The sequence below is a fragment of the Branchiostoma lanceolatum genome, chromosome 4, assembly GCF_035083965.1.
Source record: "Branchiostoma lanceolatum isolate klBraLanc5 chromosome 4, klBraLanc5.hap2, whole genome shotgun sequence".
NCBI classification, from domain to species: Eukaryota; Metazoa; Chordata; class Leptocardii; order Amphioxiformes; family Branchiostomatidae; genus Branchiostoma; species Branchiostoma lanceolatum.
The window spans coordinates 9,496,000-9,508,594 of record NC_089725.1 but is presented as its reverse complement, the minus strand read 5'-3'; the positions used below and the strand labels follow the sequence as shown (position 1 = coordinate 9,508,594).

Genomic DNA, 12,595 nt, shown 5'->3' with positions numbered 1-12,595 from the left:
GCTCAGTGGTACCTCTTAAGGTCAAAGGTGATATTAAAGGATGTTGTTTGGCTTTCCAGGAACTACCGGCATTATTCTGCCATTCGTGTAAAATACAGCTTCCATGATGACTAGGCTCGTAGAAGTTGAAATGTAGATGCTCCGGTCTTTATGTTACTTACTTTGTAGTGGTTACATGGGCGGGTCTCTGGATCCCCGAGTACCGAAACGTTACACGGCCACTCAAGAGCTCTAAAAGGTTTTAAAATGTAAAGGTGCGTATCGTTACAAATTATTATTTGATACATATATGCATGTAACTTAGACGTTTTTCAGTCTACCAGTCTGGCCTCCGACGTGTTGAGATTCGACGTCTTCTCCTTTCACTAGCTGTTGATACTTTTGTTGTTTCTTTGGTGAGTTTATAATGTTTGTTGTTGTTGTTGTCCTTGTTTAACGTCTATTATATCGCTAGACGTGGTCTCTTGGTGCTGTGTTACGCTTGGTTCAGATACGAGGCTAATGTCTCTCTAGGTGTTTAACTCTTGGTCGCTTGTGCTTGCGTGCTGCTGGAAGTGTTTCTAGGAGAGCACATCGAGTCTGTGCGTGCTCTCAATGTACCGGGAGAGAGCTAAGTAATGTTTCGGTGTGTTACTGAGGGTTATATTAACATTAAAGAACAATTGAAGTTCATCAATTTAACTCTTGAACAATTTATTTTCAAAATCAACAATTGTGAATTGCACTTAAACATAAGTACACGAAATGGTATACTATCTAACTTATAGTGTTTTGTTTGTTTGTTTGTTTGTTTGTTTTTATGTACAGTATTCCATAACCAACAATAATTTTCCAAAACCACCTGCAGTGTACTTTATCTCTCCAGGTCTGGCCCTAATGAAGAATGTATAGGCTCTCTGAGCACTAAGTAACCATTCAGTCAGGTGTTGTCAAGTGGGTAATTTGAAACCTTGCAAACCAGAGTGCATGACAGTCTTCAGTGCATGTAGAAACTCTTGACCTGGAGACTAAATATAGCAAAGTGCTTTTGTTCACAAATTCCATCAGCATCTCAGTTCCTGTGTGAAATAGTGCAATGAATGGTTTCTATTAGAATGGGAGAAACAAAGAGGATATCAGGAATTAGAAAAGCAAACAAAATCAATAACAGGAATATATGTAACGTAAAATAAGATAAAAGGTAAAGGTAGTCCCATAGCCTTTTTGAGGCCGTAAGGACAGTGGATTGTTATCCACTGTCTCTAGTGCACAGTATTGGAAGGTGGAGCCCAATCCTCTCCATCCACCACCACAAGTGAATTAATCATCAAGTGTTGCTGGCCCTCCTGAATATATTGTTAAGCATTGCTGGCCCTACTTAATTTACCAGGATCCCCCCATGCAGACCCTCTTTAGTGTCTAATGTCAAGTGCCTTAAGTATTTGTTCAGACCCCACTCACAGTCTGTCTTAAACCAGGTGTACCAGCCTTTGAACACCTAAAGGGGTAGTTTTAAAACACCATTCCTTGGGGACCAGCATTTTAGCAAATGCCCACAAACGCCCACTCTTGCAGCGCGAATCTCATTTTTTTGTACCAGTTCTAGCATCAGCATGAGGACCTTTGCAGAATTTAAGTCTAAAGGTTACTTATGTCCACTTGTTGGATGTAAGCACTGTTTTTCAATGATCAAGAAGTTATCTTTTTCATAAGAAGCTGAGATGTTCTTGCTGATTTTATGTTGATCTTTTGCTTGTGTCAGCAGATCCTTCCATCCAGAGGACACAGCTGATCTACAATGCTTTCTAGAACTTTGTACGGACTGGAGAAGAAGACAGACATGCCGTTATTTGTAAGTTTGGGTTATTTTTTAAAAGTTTGTTATTCTATCTCTAATATGTCACAACTGTGAGACCATATGGTAGTAAATGGTAGTGTGTATGTGATTTCTGGACAAATTTCAAATTATGCATTACACCATTTTTTTCCAGAATATCACCATCTTATTCCAAAATAAAATCACTGTCTAAAACTAAGCTAAAGGCTGATTTCTTCATGATTATATCATTGACATTCTCTCATCACTTATAGTTATACTAGAAAAGGAGCCTTTCCTCCAATCACTCTAAGGATTGGAACTAATCTTTCTGACACCTTCATTTAGACAGTCATGTAGAAGAGTTTAAGTCAGAAAAAGGTGTACAGCAAAATTTTACAGACAAAAGTTTCTTTCCCAGTCAATAGTTGCCATTGAGGAATATGGAGCCATAGAACTTTCTTTTCTAAGGTCCTGGAGTATAAAAGTAACCATGACATTCAGTGTTGCCTGTACTGCATGCAGTTTAGTGGCAGAGTTGACATTCATAACCATTGCACTGGAAATAATTGCTTTGTTTTTGTCACAGCTTCTCTTCAATTTCAAGTGCAATGACAACACTAGAAACAAGAAATTACTTGAAAATTTCCTTCTTTTGTACTCAATCATACATGCCAACATTTAAACAAATTTTCTATTGTGACATAGCCCATTTGTGTGGTCCTTGAATTTAACAATAGTGTTGAAATTGAATGTCATATGCATAGTGAAGCGTCCATCAGTATTCCCCCTCAATCTTTTGTTTTTGTTTTTTATTGAAGACAAGACCCAGTAACGTTCCAGTCCCTCCCCTGAACCGGGCATCGGGAGGTAAGATATCGGTGATCAACATCGTAGTGGTGGTTCTGTTCTTCGGCATCTGTCTGACGGCGCTGAATGTGTACGAGCTGCGCCGCATGCAGAACGACCACATGAACCTACACCGGGACTGGCCAGCCGCAGAGGGCAGAACCGACAGGGGAGTCAAGGACAGACCAATAGCTGTCATCCGCGGGAAAAGGGTACGACAATGTCTTTTTAATATAATTATAGCCTTCTCCCTGCTGCCTAACCCTGTAACCAAAAGAGAATGAGGTGCCAAACAGCTACTCCAGTGTACTAAATATTCATGTTGATTTTTTGTGTTCACGTTTTTAGTGGTGACCGCTTCACCACAAACTTAAAACCACAGTGAAAATGTTTGTTTCCATTACTGTAAAGACTAACTATAGTGATATTGTGAACTTAAAAACCACTGAGAACACTCCATTTTCTCCTTACCGCAAAATTGAATCTCTGCAAACTTAAAGGTACTTAAAGTTTGTAAAGATAAATATTCTAAACAATTTTTCAAGTGAATATTGAAAATAAACCTCTATTGTCTAACAGATGCTTTTTTTTCCTTGGCAAGTCTTTGTTTTCAATAATATTTTTAGTGTTCTTTGCAAATATCTAGGTTAAAATACACGGTTTAAATGTACATTTTCACCACATTATTCATACTTCTTTCATCTCCAGCTTGAGTCTGGCTACCTGAACCACGTGTTTGCTGTGTTCAAGAGGATTGGGTACGAGCGGGGATTACCAGAGTCCAGCTGGGACGTCATGTGGGCACACGACTACCCCTTCACAGACCCCAAACTCACCCCTTATCTTAGGAGCATGAAGCCTCATCAGAAGGTAACAATGTTTTTGTCATTCTTTTTGTCTGTCAATCCTCCATCCATCCTTTCAATTATGCTAACATAAGACTAAGAGAGCAGAATACTCGTACAATGATATAGAATCATTCAAATAATTTCTATACAAATCTACATGTACACATAATTTGTTATGATTTTGTCAACGTTTCCCTTCTAAATCAGGTATTGCAACTGGAGGCACTTCCCTGAAGATTCATAGATGAAATCAAAATCTATACTGTGAATGCAAACTGAAATGCATACAGCATCAAGTACTGTAGGAGCTTCATCACTAAGTAGCTTTAAAGAACGGTTGCAGTCAGATATGCAAAGACTAGGTGTAACAGACCGTTCGGTGTAATATGACCAGCTGCTGCCGCGCCGCGTGCCTGCGAAGCTGGTGTGTTACGCCTGATGGCGGTTATACCGGCTATATAGATACAGAAACTACATGTACTTGTTCCAATTATTTGATTTCAAGTTTACATATGATTGTTTGCTGGAAAATCATGATGAAAATATCGATCTGAACTTTTCAAGGCTTCTTTCCAACTTAAATCAATATTGGATAATAAGGTTCTGTTTTCATAACCAGGATCTGTAAACAATTGACAGTTGACGTTTCAGTGACCATTGTAAGCAGCGCCACCTAGCCTGCATTGTGGAATAGTACCAGTCAGAATTGCCCTGAGACGGTCACCGAAATGTCGGTTGTGATTATATACAGATCCTGGTTGTGAATAGAGAACCATGTTATCAAGTGATTTTCCATTCTGATGAAATCATTCATGGAATCAATATTTTTAAAGAAAACCCAAACAATATTAGGGTCCAAAAAATCGGATTTTGAAAGTCAATTTATTTAGTCATTTTTATACAATGATTAGTTCAAACAACACTATCATAATGTATAGCAACGTCCATGATACAAAAATACAATGTCGTTGTGATTTGAAAACTCACTGAAAATCGTCACCGGGGTTTTTGTTGGCTCGCGAAACTAAGGGGATCATCGTATGGTACGATTTTGCGCATTGTTTTAAAATCCTAAAAGTATGAACATTTGCGTAATAACTTCAAGTTATTACGCAAATGTGCTAAACAATATTGGTAAATGTCACTACCATAAAGATTTCAGCATTGTTTTTGTCCTAATATTGCTTTGGTTGCCTTTAACTAATGGTGTCAAGATGCATCATTTTGTTGTTATTGTTTGTGTTTTCAGGTTAACCATTGGCCAGGGAGCGGTTACATCACCAACAAGATGAGCCTGGCGACCTCTGACATCCACTTCATCCCCAAGGCCTTCAGTCTGCCTCACAAGAAGGAGGAACTCTTAAAACATGTAAAAGCTACTTTCCCCAGTTTGTCAAGATGTCAGTGTGCATCTTACTGTTGGAAGGCCATGTTGATTTGATTATATGGATGACATCTTCTGGGGACCCCAAAACTGATGCGAGTGTGAGAATTAAAAAAAGTTTGGCAAAAAAAAGTTGCCTTAATTATGAAATCTATGTGGTTCGGAAGTATGAACAAAACTAAAAATAGTATGGCATACCGAATAATGCTTGTTCTGCATACTGAAACATTTTTTTTTCTTTAACATCTTCTTCTTTGACTTTGGAATTGGTGTCATTCTACGTCATTATTTTTTTAAATTTGCAGCATAAATTTTCTCATTTTGCAGCTGCTTTGTACAATTTACAGTATGGCTGAATTTTGTTTGTTTGTTGTTGATATGGACAGAAATTGATGCACGTGTGGATGTCATCCATATAATCAAATCATCTAAGCTGTATAATCTATTTATTATGATGAACAATAATGTCATGTTAGAAATATTGTGTATTTTCATGCTTCTTAATGTGTATACAGAATATAGAAATCCTTCCAGTCATTTAGATTGTTTGAATGTTCTGTGAATTTCCTAGGCTGAATCAAACCCCAAGAAGATGTGGGTACAAAAGAACAACAACCACCGAGGCATTAGGATCAAACCTCTAGATCGTAAGTGACTTCTATCATTTCTTTGTTTCACAGGAAAACCTTCATGTTTTGTTCTCCTGGTACTGGTAGTGTGGTTGTGTTTTAGTGCTATGAAATGTGACTCAGCCTATATGTACAAGACATGTTGTCTCTGACTGTACTTTTAACTGTTATAAAGCTAGACCATTTAGTCAAACTGCAAAAAACAGTTTCATTATGGATGCACAGAAATGACTTATGTAGATATTTCACTGCTGATCTTTAACCTCCGTACCCTGCCTGCCACATAGACTTTGATTTATGGTATATGATTCTTATTGACGCTTGATTGTGTATATATTCTTTCCTTGGGTTGTTTTTTGTTTATGTTACTAGACGTATTCTGTTTAATGTTATTCTGTACAGGGCACACCTATAAAGCAATGTGTTAGGCACTGAGGGCACCTACCCTGTATACCGGTAAAGAAAATAAATAAGTAAATGTTAGCTTCTTACATGAACTGTACATCTTTCCATCCTCCACAGAATTGGACCTGACAGGGGAAAGTTTTGTACAGGAGTATGTGGACAAGCCATTCCTTATTGATGGCAGGTGAGATGTGGTCACAATCAAGACATGATAACAGCTACATGTGTCGTTCATTATGTTGCTGATGTTAGTTGCAAATGATGCTATGTTTTACAAATGGCCCAGAAAGGGTGGCCTGCTGAGGTAGCCCTCCTTCCTAGCCTACCCTACCTTTTCCGGAAACCCTTATATGTATGTGTATGAAACACCAATTTTAATACTGAACGAATTGAAAACAGTGTGCCATATAATTTGCTTCTGTTTTCTATTTCAGGAAGTTTGACATTGGCATCTATACAGTTGTGACCTCCATTGACCCCTTAAGGGTGTACATGTACGAGGAAGAGGTTCTCATCAGGTAACATGAAATTCATGCTATGTACGTATTGTGTATATCAGTCCCATGTGTAGTCATGCTGGCATATCAATGGTCAGCGGTCTGAGTTGTCAATTTGTTGTTGAGGCCCAAAAAATGACCATTTTGAATAGCAGTCATGTAATACTATGTGTCTTGTTTCAAACTTTGTAGTGGCATCATGTTGGGGTAACAGTTAGGGTGCTTGGCTTAGAAGTTTAGAACCCAGAGGTCCTGGGTTTGAATCCCATGACATGCCGCTGATGTTGTACCCTTGGGAAAGGCACTTTACACAACTTTCCTCAGTCCTCCCAGGTTTAAAAATGTGTGGGGAGGTAATACTTAGGTTGGGGAGGTAACAGGCAGTGGAAGGAGAGGGATGGGCTCTGCCCTCCAATGCCGTGATCTAGACACAGTGGATAATGACCCACTACCCCTACTGCCTCAAAAAGGCTATGGGATTACCTTTACCAACCTTTTACCTTGTTTCAAAATGATGTGACCCAAGATGAAGCCATTATTGGGTAATTCCCTTCCCTTCAATTTTGGAAGTCTAATATATAACTATTACATACCGCAGGTACTGTCCTAAAGATTATCACCCATTTGATCCAAATGATGTGGACAAGTACGTTGTCGGCGATGACTACACCCCGACTTGGAAAGTAAGTAAACCTTCACCAGGAATCCTGTCAGGCATTTCTAATGAAACTATCAGAAAAAGTGGTGCATGGCATTCAGTACCAGGGAAGGTGAAAACCTTTACAAATGATTTGATTGCAAATTCAGCACCAAGGACAGGTATGCATATCATTCACTATTTGGCTTATTCTTGTTCGTCATTCCTTTAAAACTTTCTGCTGAGCTAGTGTTACAAATAAGAAGCTGTGCAGTGTGAAAAGCTCATGATCAGAGCATGATCAGAATAAAGCAGAATAATCGCTAAACTGGAGTATTGTTTTTGATTGTCGTAGATTTTAGCAGAGTTATAGAATCAAGTATAAGGTATGTACGCTTTAATTCTGTACCTACAGATGCCATCCCTAAAGGAGACCTATAACAGGCTACAGTACAGTCACAAGGAGACTTGGAACCACTATGTCAGGTCTATAGGTGAGCACACTTTCTACTAGAAACATTTTCCTTACACTGTACTATAATAGACCAATCCTGACTGTCCATCACAATTAGCACTTCAACCTATTATAGCAAGTCAGCAAGCAGTTTGACCAATGAGAAAGTGGCTGCATGTCAAATATTTGTATTTCTATGTTAACTTGCTAATTTGCATTTTGATGGTGGTGGCTGAGGGTATGGGATCGCTCTATTAACTGTGACATCTAGTGTCTTGAAATCATGCATGAATACATATTATGCAGATTATAAGATTCAGCTGCATATATGATTATAGGACATTGAGACATTGTTCTTCTGTGTGATGTCTCCATTTTCTGACAGGGAAAGACCCTTCCACAGTGTGGAGAGATGTGAAGGCATCACTAAGGGAGGTTGTTCTGGCCAAGGAGCCCCAACTGGTGGACGCACTGCACGGCAAATACAAGTCTGTCAGGTATGAATTTCATTTGGAACAATAGTCTAACTCCCACCAGTATCTTTTCAAATGGAAGAACCCATATACAGTCAAACCTGCCCAAGGCGACCACCCGGGGGACCGAGCAAAAACGGTCGCGATGGACAGGTGGTCGCCATGAAGAGGATACCACTCATATGTTTCCAGGTCGAGGTTTTTAAATACAGTACGTGGATGGATGGAAAATTATGTGAATTTAGACAGCATGACCCCCACCAGATTCAATTCTCATTGACAAAAAGATCCTACAAAAATTACATTTTCCGTTATCGTTGTAATATTTGTATACCGTTACATCGTGTACAAATTTTCGTCATAATTTTGACTACAAAACAATGTTTGCCTGGATGATCTCGCAGCGCCCTCCCGCATTCACACGTTACGTTAAATAGTATATTTGAGTATTTCTGGAAATGAGGCAACCGCCATGGGCAGGAATTGTGCTCTGTGTGGTCCCAATTCGTGGCGGTCGTGTTGGACGGGTGGTCGCATTGGGCAAGCAGCTCAGTTCTTGTGCCTATGGGGAAAATTTTCGGGACCGAGAAAAAGCGGTCGCAATGGCCAGGTGGTCGCGTTGAAGAGGTGGTCGCCTAGGCAGGTTTGACTGTACATATATAGTAACTGAGCCATAAATACACTGAATATTTATCTACACAACTTATGCTGGTCAGTCTGTTGAGGCAGACTTTTCATCACTAAGTCTTAGATAGTCTCTGGAAGAAACTTGATTTCTGCCAACATACACTCTTCTTGTGTTTCAGGAACTTTTTTGAGATGGTTCGTTTTGACTTTGTTGTAGACGAGGACCTGAAAATTTTCCTCATGGAGGTACGTGTACCATGCCTCCTTAAAATTTACCCTTTTTCGTATTTAGTATTCTCTCATTTCTGATGTATGTTTGAAATGTTCTTGGCTAAATGAATTTATAGAACACAATCACAAAGTTGTAATGGACTAGTGGTGACTTTGTAAATGCTTTGGTAGGAAGGTGAAGTTCACATAGTTATCACTTTGTAATATTCTAGATAGGGCATCTCAGTTGGGGCTGCACCTGTCTTTCAGAATGGATGTAAAATGGGGTCCCGTATTTGAGGAGCTGCCTCAAGTATGTTTAAGGGGAAAGGCCAGCAACCTCTCCCTGTAAAGACACATTGTACCCTGCTTCTGAAACAGCAAGGAAACTTGCTGACCTATGTGCCACTAGTCACTACTAGGTGAACAACAACAACAAGTTGTATGATATGATGTCCTCCACAGGTGAACATGTCCCCTAACCTGTCATCAGCTCACACCCCAGCAAATAAGGGCATGTATGAACAGGTGAGGAAGATTTTACAATGATCATGATCAGTACATAATATAGATATTATTGTTTTCACTTGTCCCAACTGCATCGATTTTGCATATTGCCTTTGCTTTTTATATGTTCATAACTGCTTTCTGCAAGTTCTCATTTATACCTTAAGCTTTCTCCATGCTACACGTATCTATGCTGTACTAAGGAATTATAGATAAGATTTGTTCAGCTGACTAATACACTTCATGTTTGCACAGATAATATTCAATCTTCTCAGTCTGGTTGGGGTTGCCAGAGCCATTCCAACGAGCCTGGAGGGAAGGTAAGCCACACGTTCGTTCATTTGTTCAGACCTTTGTAGTGCCTAGTGGCACATAGGGCAGCACACAGTGTGTACTAAAGTTGTAACACTAAGCTCTGATTCATAGTGATGGTTTGTTCTATTGAAAGATAAGATGTAGGGATGACATGCCACAAGAATAACAGAACTTGACTCTGATTGACAAGTGTTTTTTTGTTTCTTTGTACACACAGAAAGTTAGTGTATGCCTTTGCTGATTGTTATTTCTTGCAGAATCCTACATGTACACGTATTGCTATTCAAAGTGATTTTTGTCATGTATTAAAAATGGAAATGGTGGTGTGAGTAGAAAAAGTGAATTGTTTGTGTACTACACAGAAACTCAACGTCTCCTAACTCTTGCAATTGCCCCTGTAGCCCAGAAGACCAGAATGACATGTTAGTGATCGAGCGAGACGTTAAGGTTTACTCCGACGTCTGTAACTCTGAAACATGTCGGTCCACAACAAGCTGTACAAACACGGTGAGTTACACACTTAGGTTGTTTGTTGTTAAAGTGCTTGCCATAATCCAAAGCAGTACACTCAGGCATCTGCAAGGTCAAGATAAAATCGTTAATGGACACAAGAAAAGTCACGGCATCTCTTATTCTCTACAGTTGTTGTTATCTGTCATTTTTGTATTGAAAAGACTGTGGCCCATGCTGTATTTAGTATTAATAGCAGACATTATTCTAATTACGTGTAGATTGTCAGAAATGATAGAATTCAGCCCGAGGCTGCAATATTTTTTGCTTGAAGTTCAATCAACCATGCAGTCATTCATAGAATCGTAAGAATTTCCTTATAGGTGTCCTAAGTGCCTATTTCAGGTTACTGTCCTTGTTCTTTAGACAATTTTCAAATGACCACATTCAGGCTCATTGCCCTTTATATAAAGCTTTACATTCTTATTGTTGTTCATCTAGAAAATTTGCACATCTGTATATGAGATTCAGCAAGTTCTTAAAGTATCTTATTGAATTAAATTAAGTAAAGGTATTGTTTTTCTTAAACTTTAAAGATCTGCAAGCTATGTGAACACTGTCTAACGCCTGACTGGAGGGAACACCTGAAGGCTGCATTTATGGAACACGTCGCTAGGAGGAACTTCAGGAGAGTCTGCCCTGTACCGATGGTTAGTCAACTCATTATCATTACCATAATGGTATTTTGGTAGCCAATGGCAATTTACACTTAAAAAACAACACTTTCACAATTTATGAAAATCGGTTGGTCAACACATTTTGATAGCCTTGCTGTCAATCCATGCATCAAAAGCAACATTCAAAATTTATGAAAATTGTTTGGTCAACACATTTTGGTACCCTTGTTGTCAATTCATGCATCAAAAGAAACATTCAAAATTTATGAAAATTGTCAAAGATCTGTAGTATAGATTTGGTACCTTAGCAAAGGAAAAATTAGATAGCAACACCTTTAGGTGTATTTTGATAGTAGCATTAATAGTGGCATCGAATGGCCAAGTGGCTAAGCTAGCAGACACAAGACCTAGAGCCCAGATCCTTGAAAAAGGCATTTTACACAATTTTCCTCACTCCGCCAACATGCAAAAATGGGTACTTGACTTCAGTTGGGGAGGTAAAAGTCAGAGTAAGGAGAGGGTTAGGCTAAACCTTCCAATACCATGCAAACAATGCCCCTGTGGCCTCAAAAAGGCTGTGAGACTACTTTAACCTTTCACTACCCTTTACTGACTGTGGACTTTTCTTCAGAATCAGGAGGAGGCTGCTCACACCAAGGTTCTCAGTGAGTCCAGTCTGAGCGAGGCCAACTGGTTAATGGACTACTGGTACAGGGGCAAGTGCCTGCAGGACCCGGCATGGTGTACATAGGCCGTCCAATTGATTTTTGTTAGTGCCATTTAACTGTGGGACATACAGATCTGTATGAAGCATGGTCACTCTTATGCCCACTATTTTATCAGAAAGGCAGCTTGTTGCAGAAAATTGTAAGAAGCACTAGTACCCTTTTTGTACTCTTTTGCACAGATACGTCAAATTATGACGTGTTTTGTTTTAATTCCAGACAGTTTTTGATTGGAAAAATAAAATAAATGAATGAAACATTCCACAAATGTAAATGTAGCAAACATGATTGTGAAAGGTTAGATCCCAATTTAGGCAAAAATCATGTACAACTGTGATTCAACAAAAGATATGTAGATTTTAACAACAGTGCAGTTTGTAGCAATCCAGGAGACAATTTTGGTATCTGCTAGTCACATCTAAGGATCTTGCAAGAAAGACAAACATTCTAATCAGTATTGATGAAATAAAGTGAACAGGGTAAAGTGCTATATCCTAGAACTTGTCCATTGACTGTACAATGGACAATACTTTGGAGCTGACTCTTGAAACCAGACATTCCTTTTTTTATGTGACTGTAAGAATTATTGTTTAGAAATGTGGTAGTTGAATAGATTGTGTACATGTTATGCACAGTGAGTGTGTAGGACATTCTTTTAAGTAGTAATGTAGAATTTTGAAATTTCATCCAGTTGCTTGAGTAATTATTTTTGGCGTATCTTACTACCTGGATGTCTAACTTTCATCAACGTAGTAATGTAGAATTGTTTGGATATGTTTGGACTTAAATATCTGCTAATTGCAATACCTAGTATGTTACATTTAATTCAAGGAAGTACATTTTATTCGTTTGTTTCTACTGTCTGTCAATGTCATTCCAGAACTATGCATTTTTTTGCCTAGCTGCTGTCAGTCAAAAACTAAAAAAAGAAAGAAACAAAGACAAATACAAAGAAACGTATATCCAGTGTTGAAACATATGTCCAAGGCTGCTACGTTATATTCGATTTTGGAAATAGAGATATCAATATATAAGGACCAAGATGCATGAACACTTCAAGAAATGAGGAATAGAGAATGTCATATATCATTGGCAAGAAGCATAATTTTATAG

At 38.7% G+C, this 12,595-nt stretch overlaps 1 protein-coding gene across 1 annotated transcript; it reads left to right on the top strand.

Annotated features, from left to right (window-relative positions):
• Nucleotides 1–47: 47 nt before the first annotated feature.
• On the top strand, nucleotides 48–12,016 carry LOC136432475 (probable tubulin polyglutamylase ttll-15). Its single transcript, XM_066423788.1, has 17 exons — nucleotides 48–254; nucleotides 1,745–1,831; nucleotides 2,617–2,856; nucleotides 3,353–3,514; nucleotides 4,742–4,861; nucleotides 5,448–5,523; nucleotides 6,028–6,094; nucleotides 6,345–6,428; nucleotides 7,006–7,090; nucleotides 7,460–7,538; nucleotides 7,884–7,995; nucleotides 8,778–8,844; nucleotides 9,274–9,336; nucleotides 9,571–9,635; nucleotides 10,032–10,137; nucleotides 10,677–10,790; nucleotides 11,389–12,016. The coding sequence occupies exons 2-17, from the start codon at nucleotides 1,778–1,780 to the stop codon at nucleotides 11,506–11,508; spliced, it is 1,614 nt and encodes a 537-aa protein (XP_066279885.1). The 5' UTR covers nucleotides 48–254; nucleotides 1,745–1,777; the 3' UTR covers nucleotides 11,509–12,016.
• Nucleotides 12,017–12,595: the final 579 nt, after the last annotated feature.

Coding starts and splice junctions, on each gene's coding strand:
- LOC136432475 (XM_066423788.1), top strand. CDS start 1,778: ATGCTTTCTAGAACTTTGTACGGACTGGAGAAGAAGACAGACATGCCG. Junction 1,832..2,616: donor AGACAGACATGCCGTTATTT/GTAAGTTTGGGT, acceptor TTTTTATTGAAG/ACAAGACCCAGTAACGTTCC. Junction 10,138..10,676: donor CAACAAGCTGTACAAACACG/GTGAGTTACACA, acceptor TAAACTTTAAAG/ATCTGCAAGCTATGTGAACA.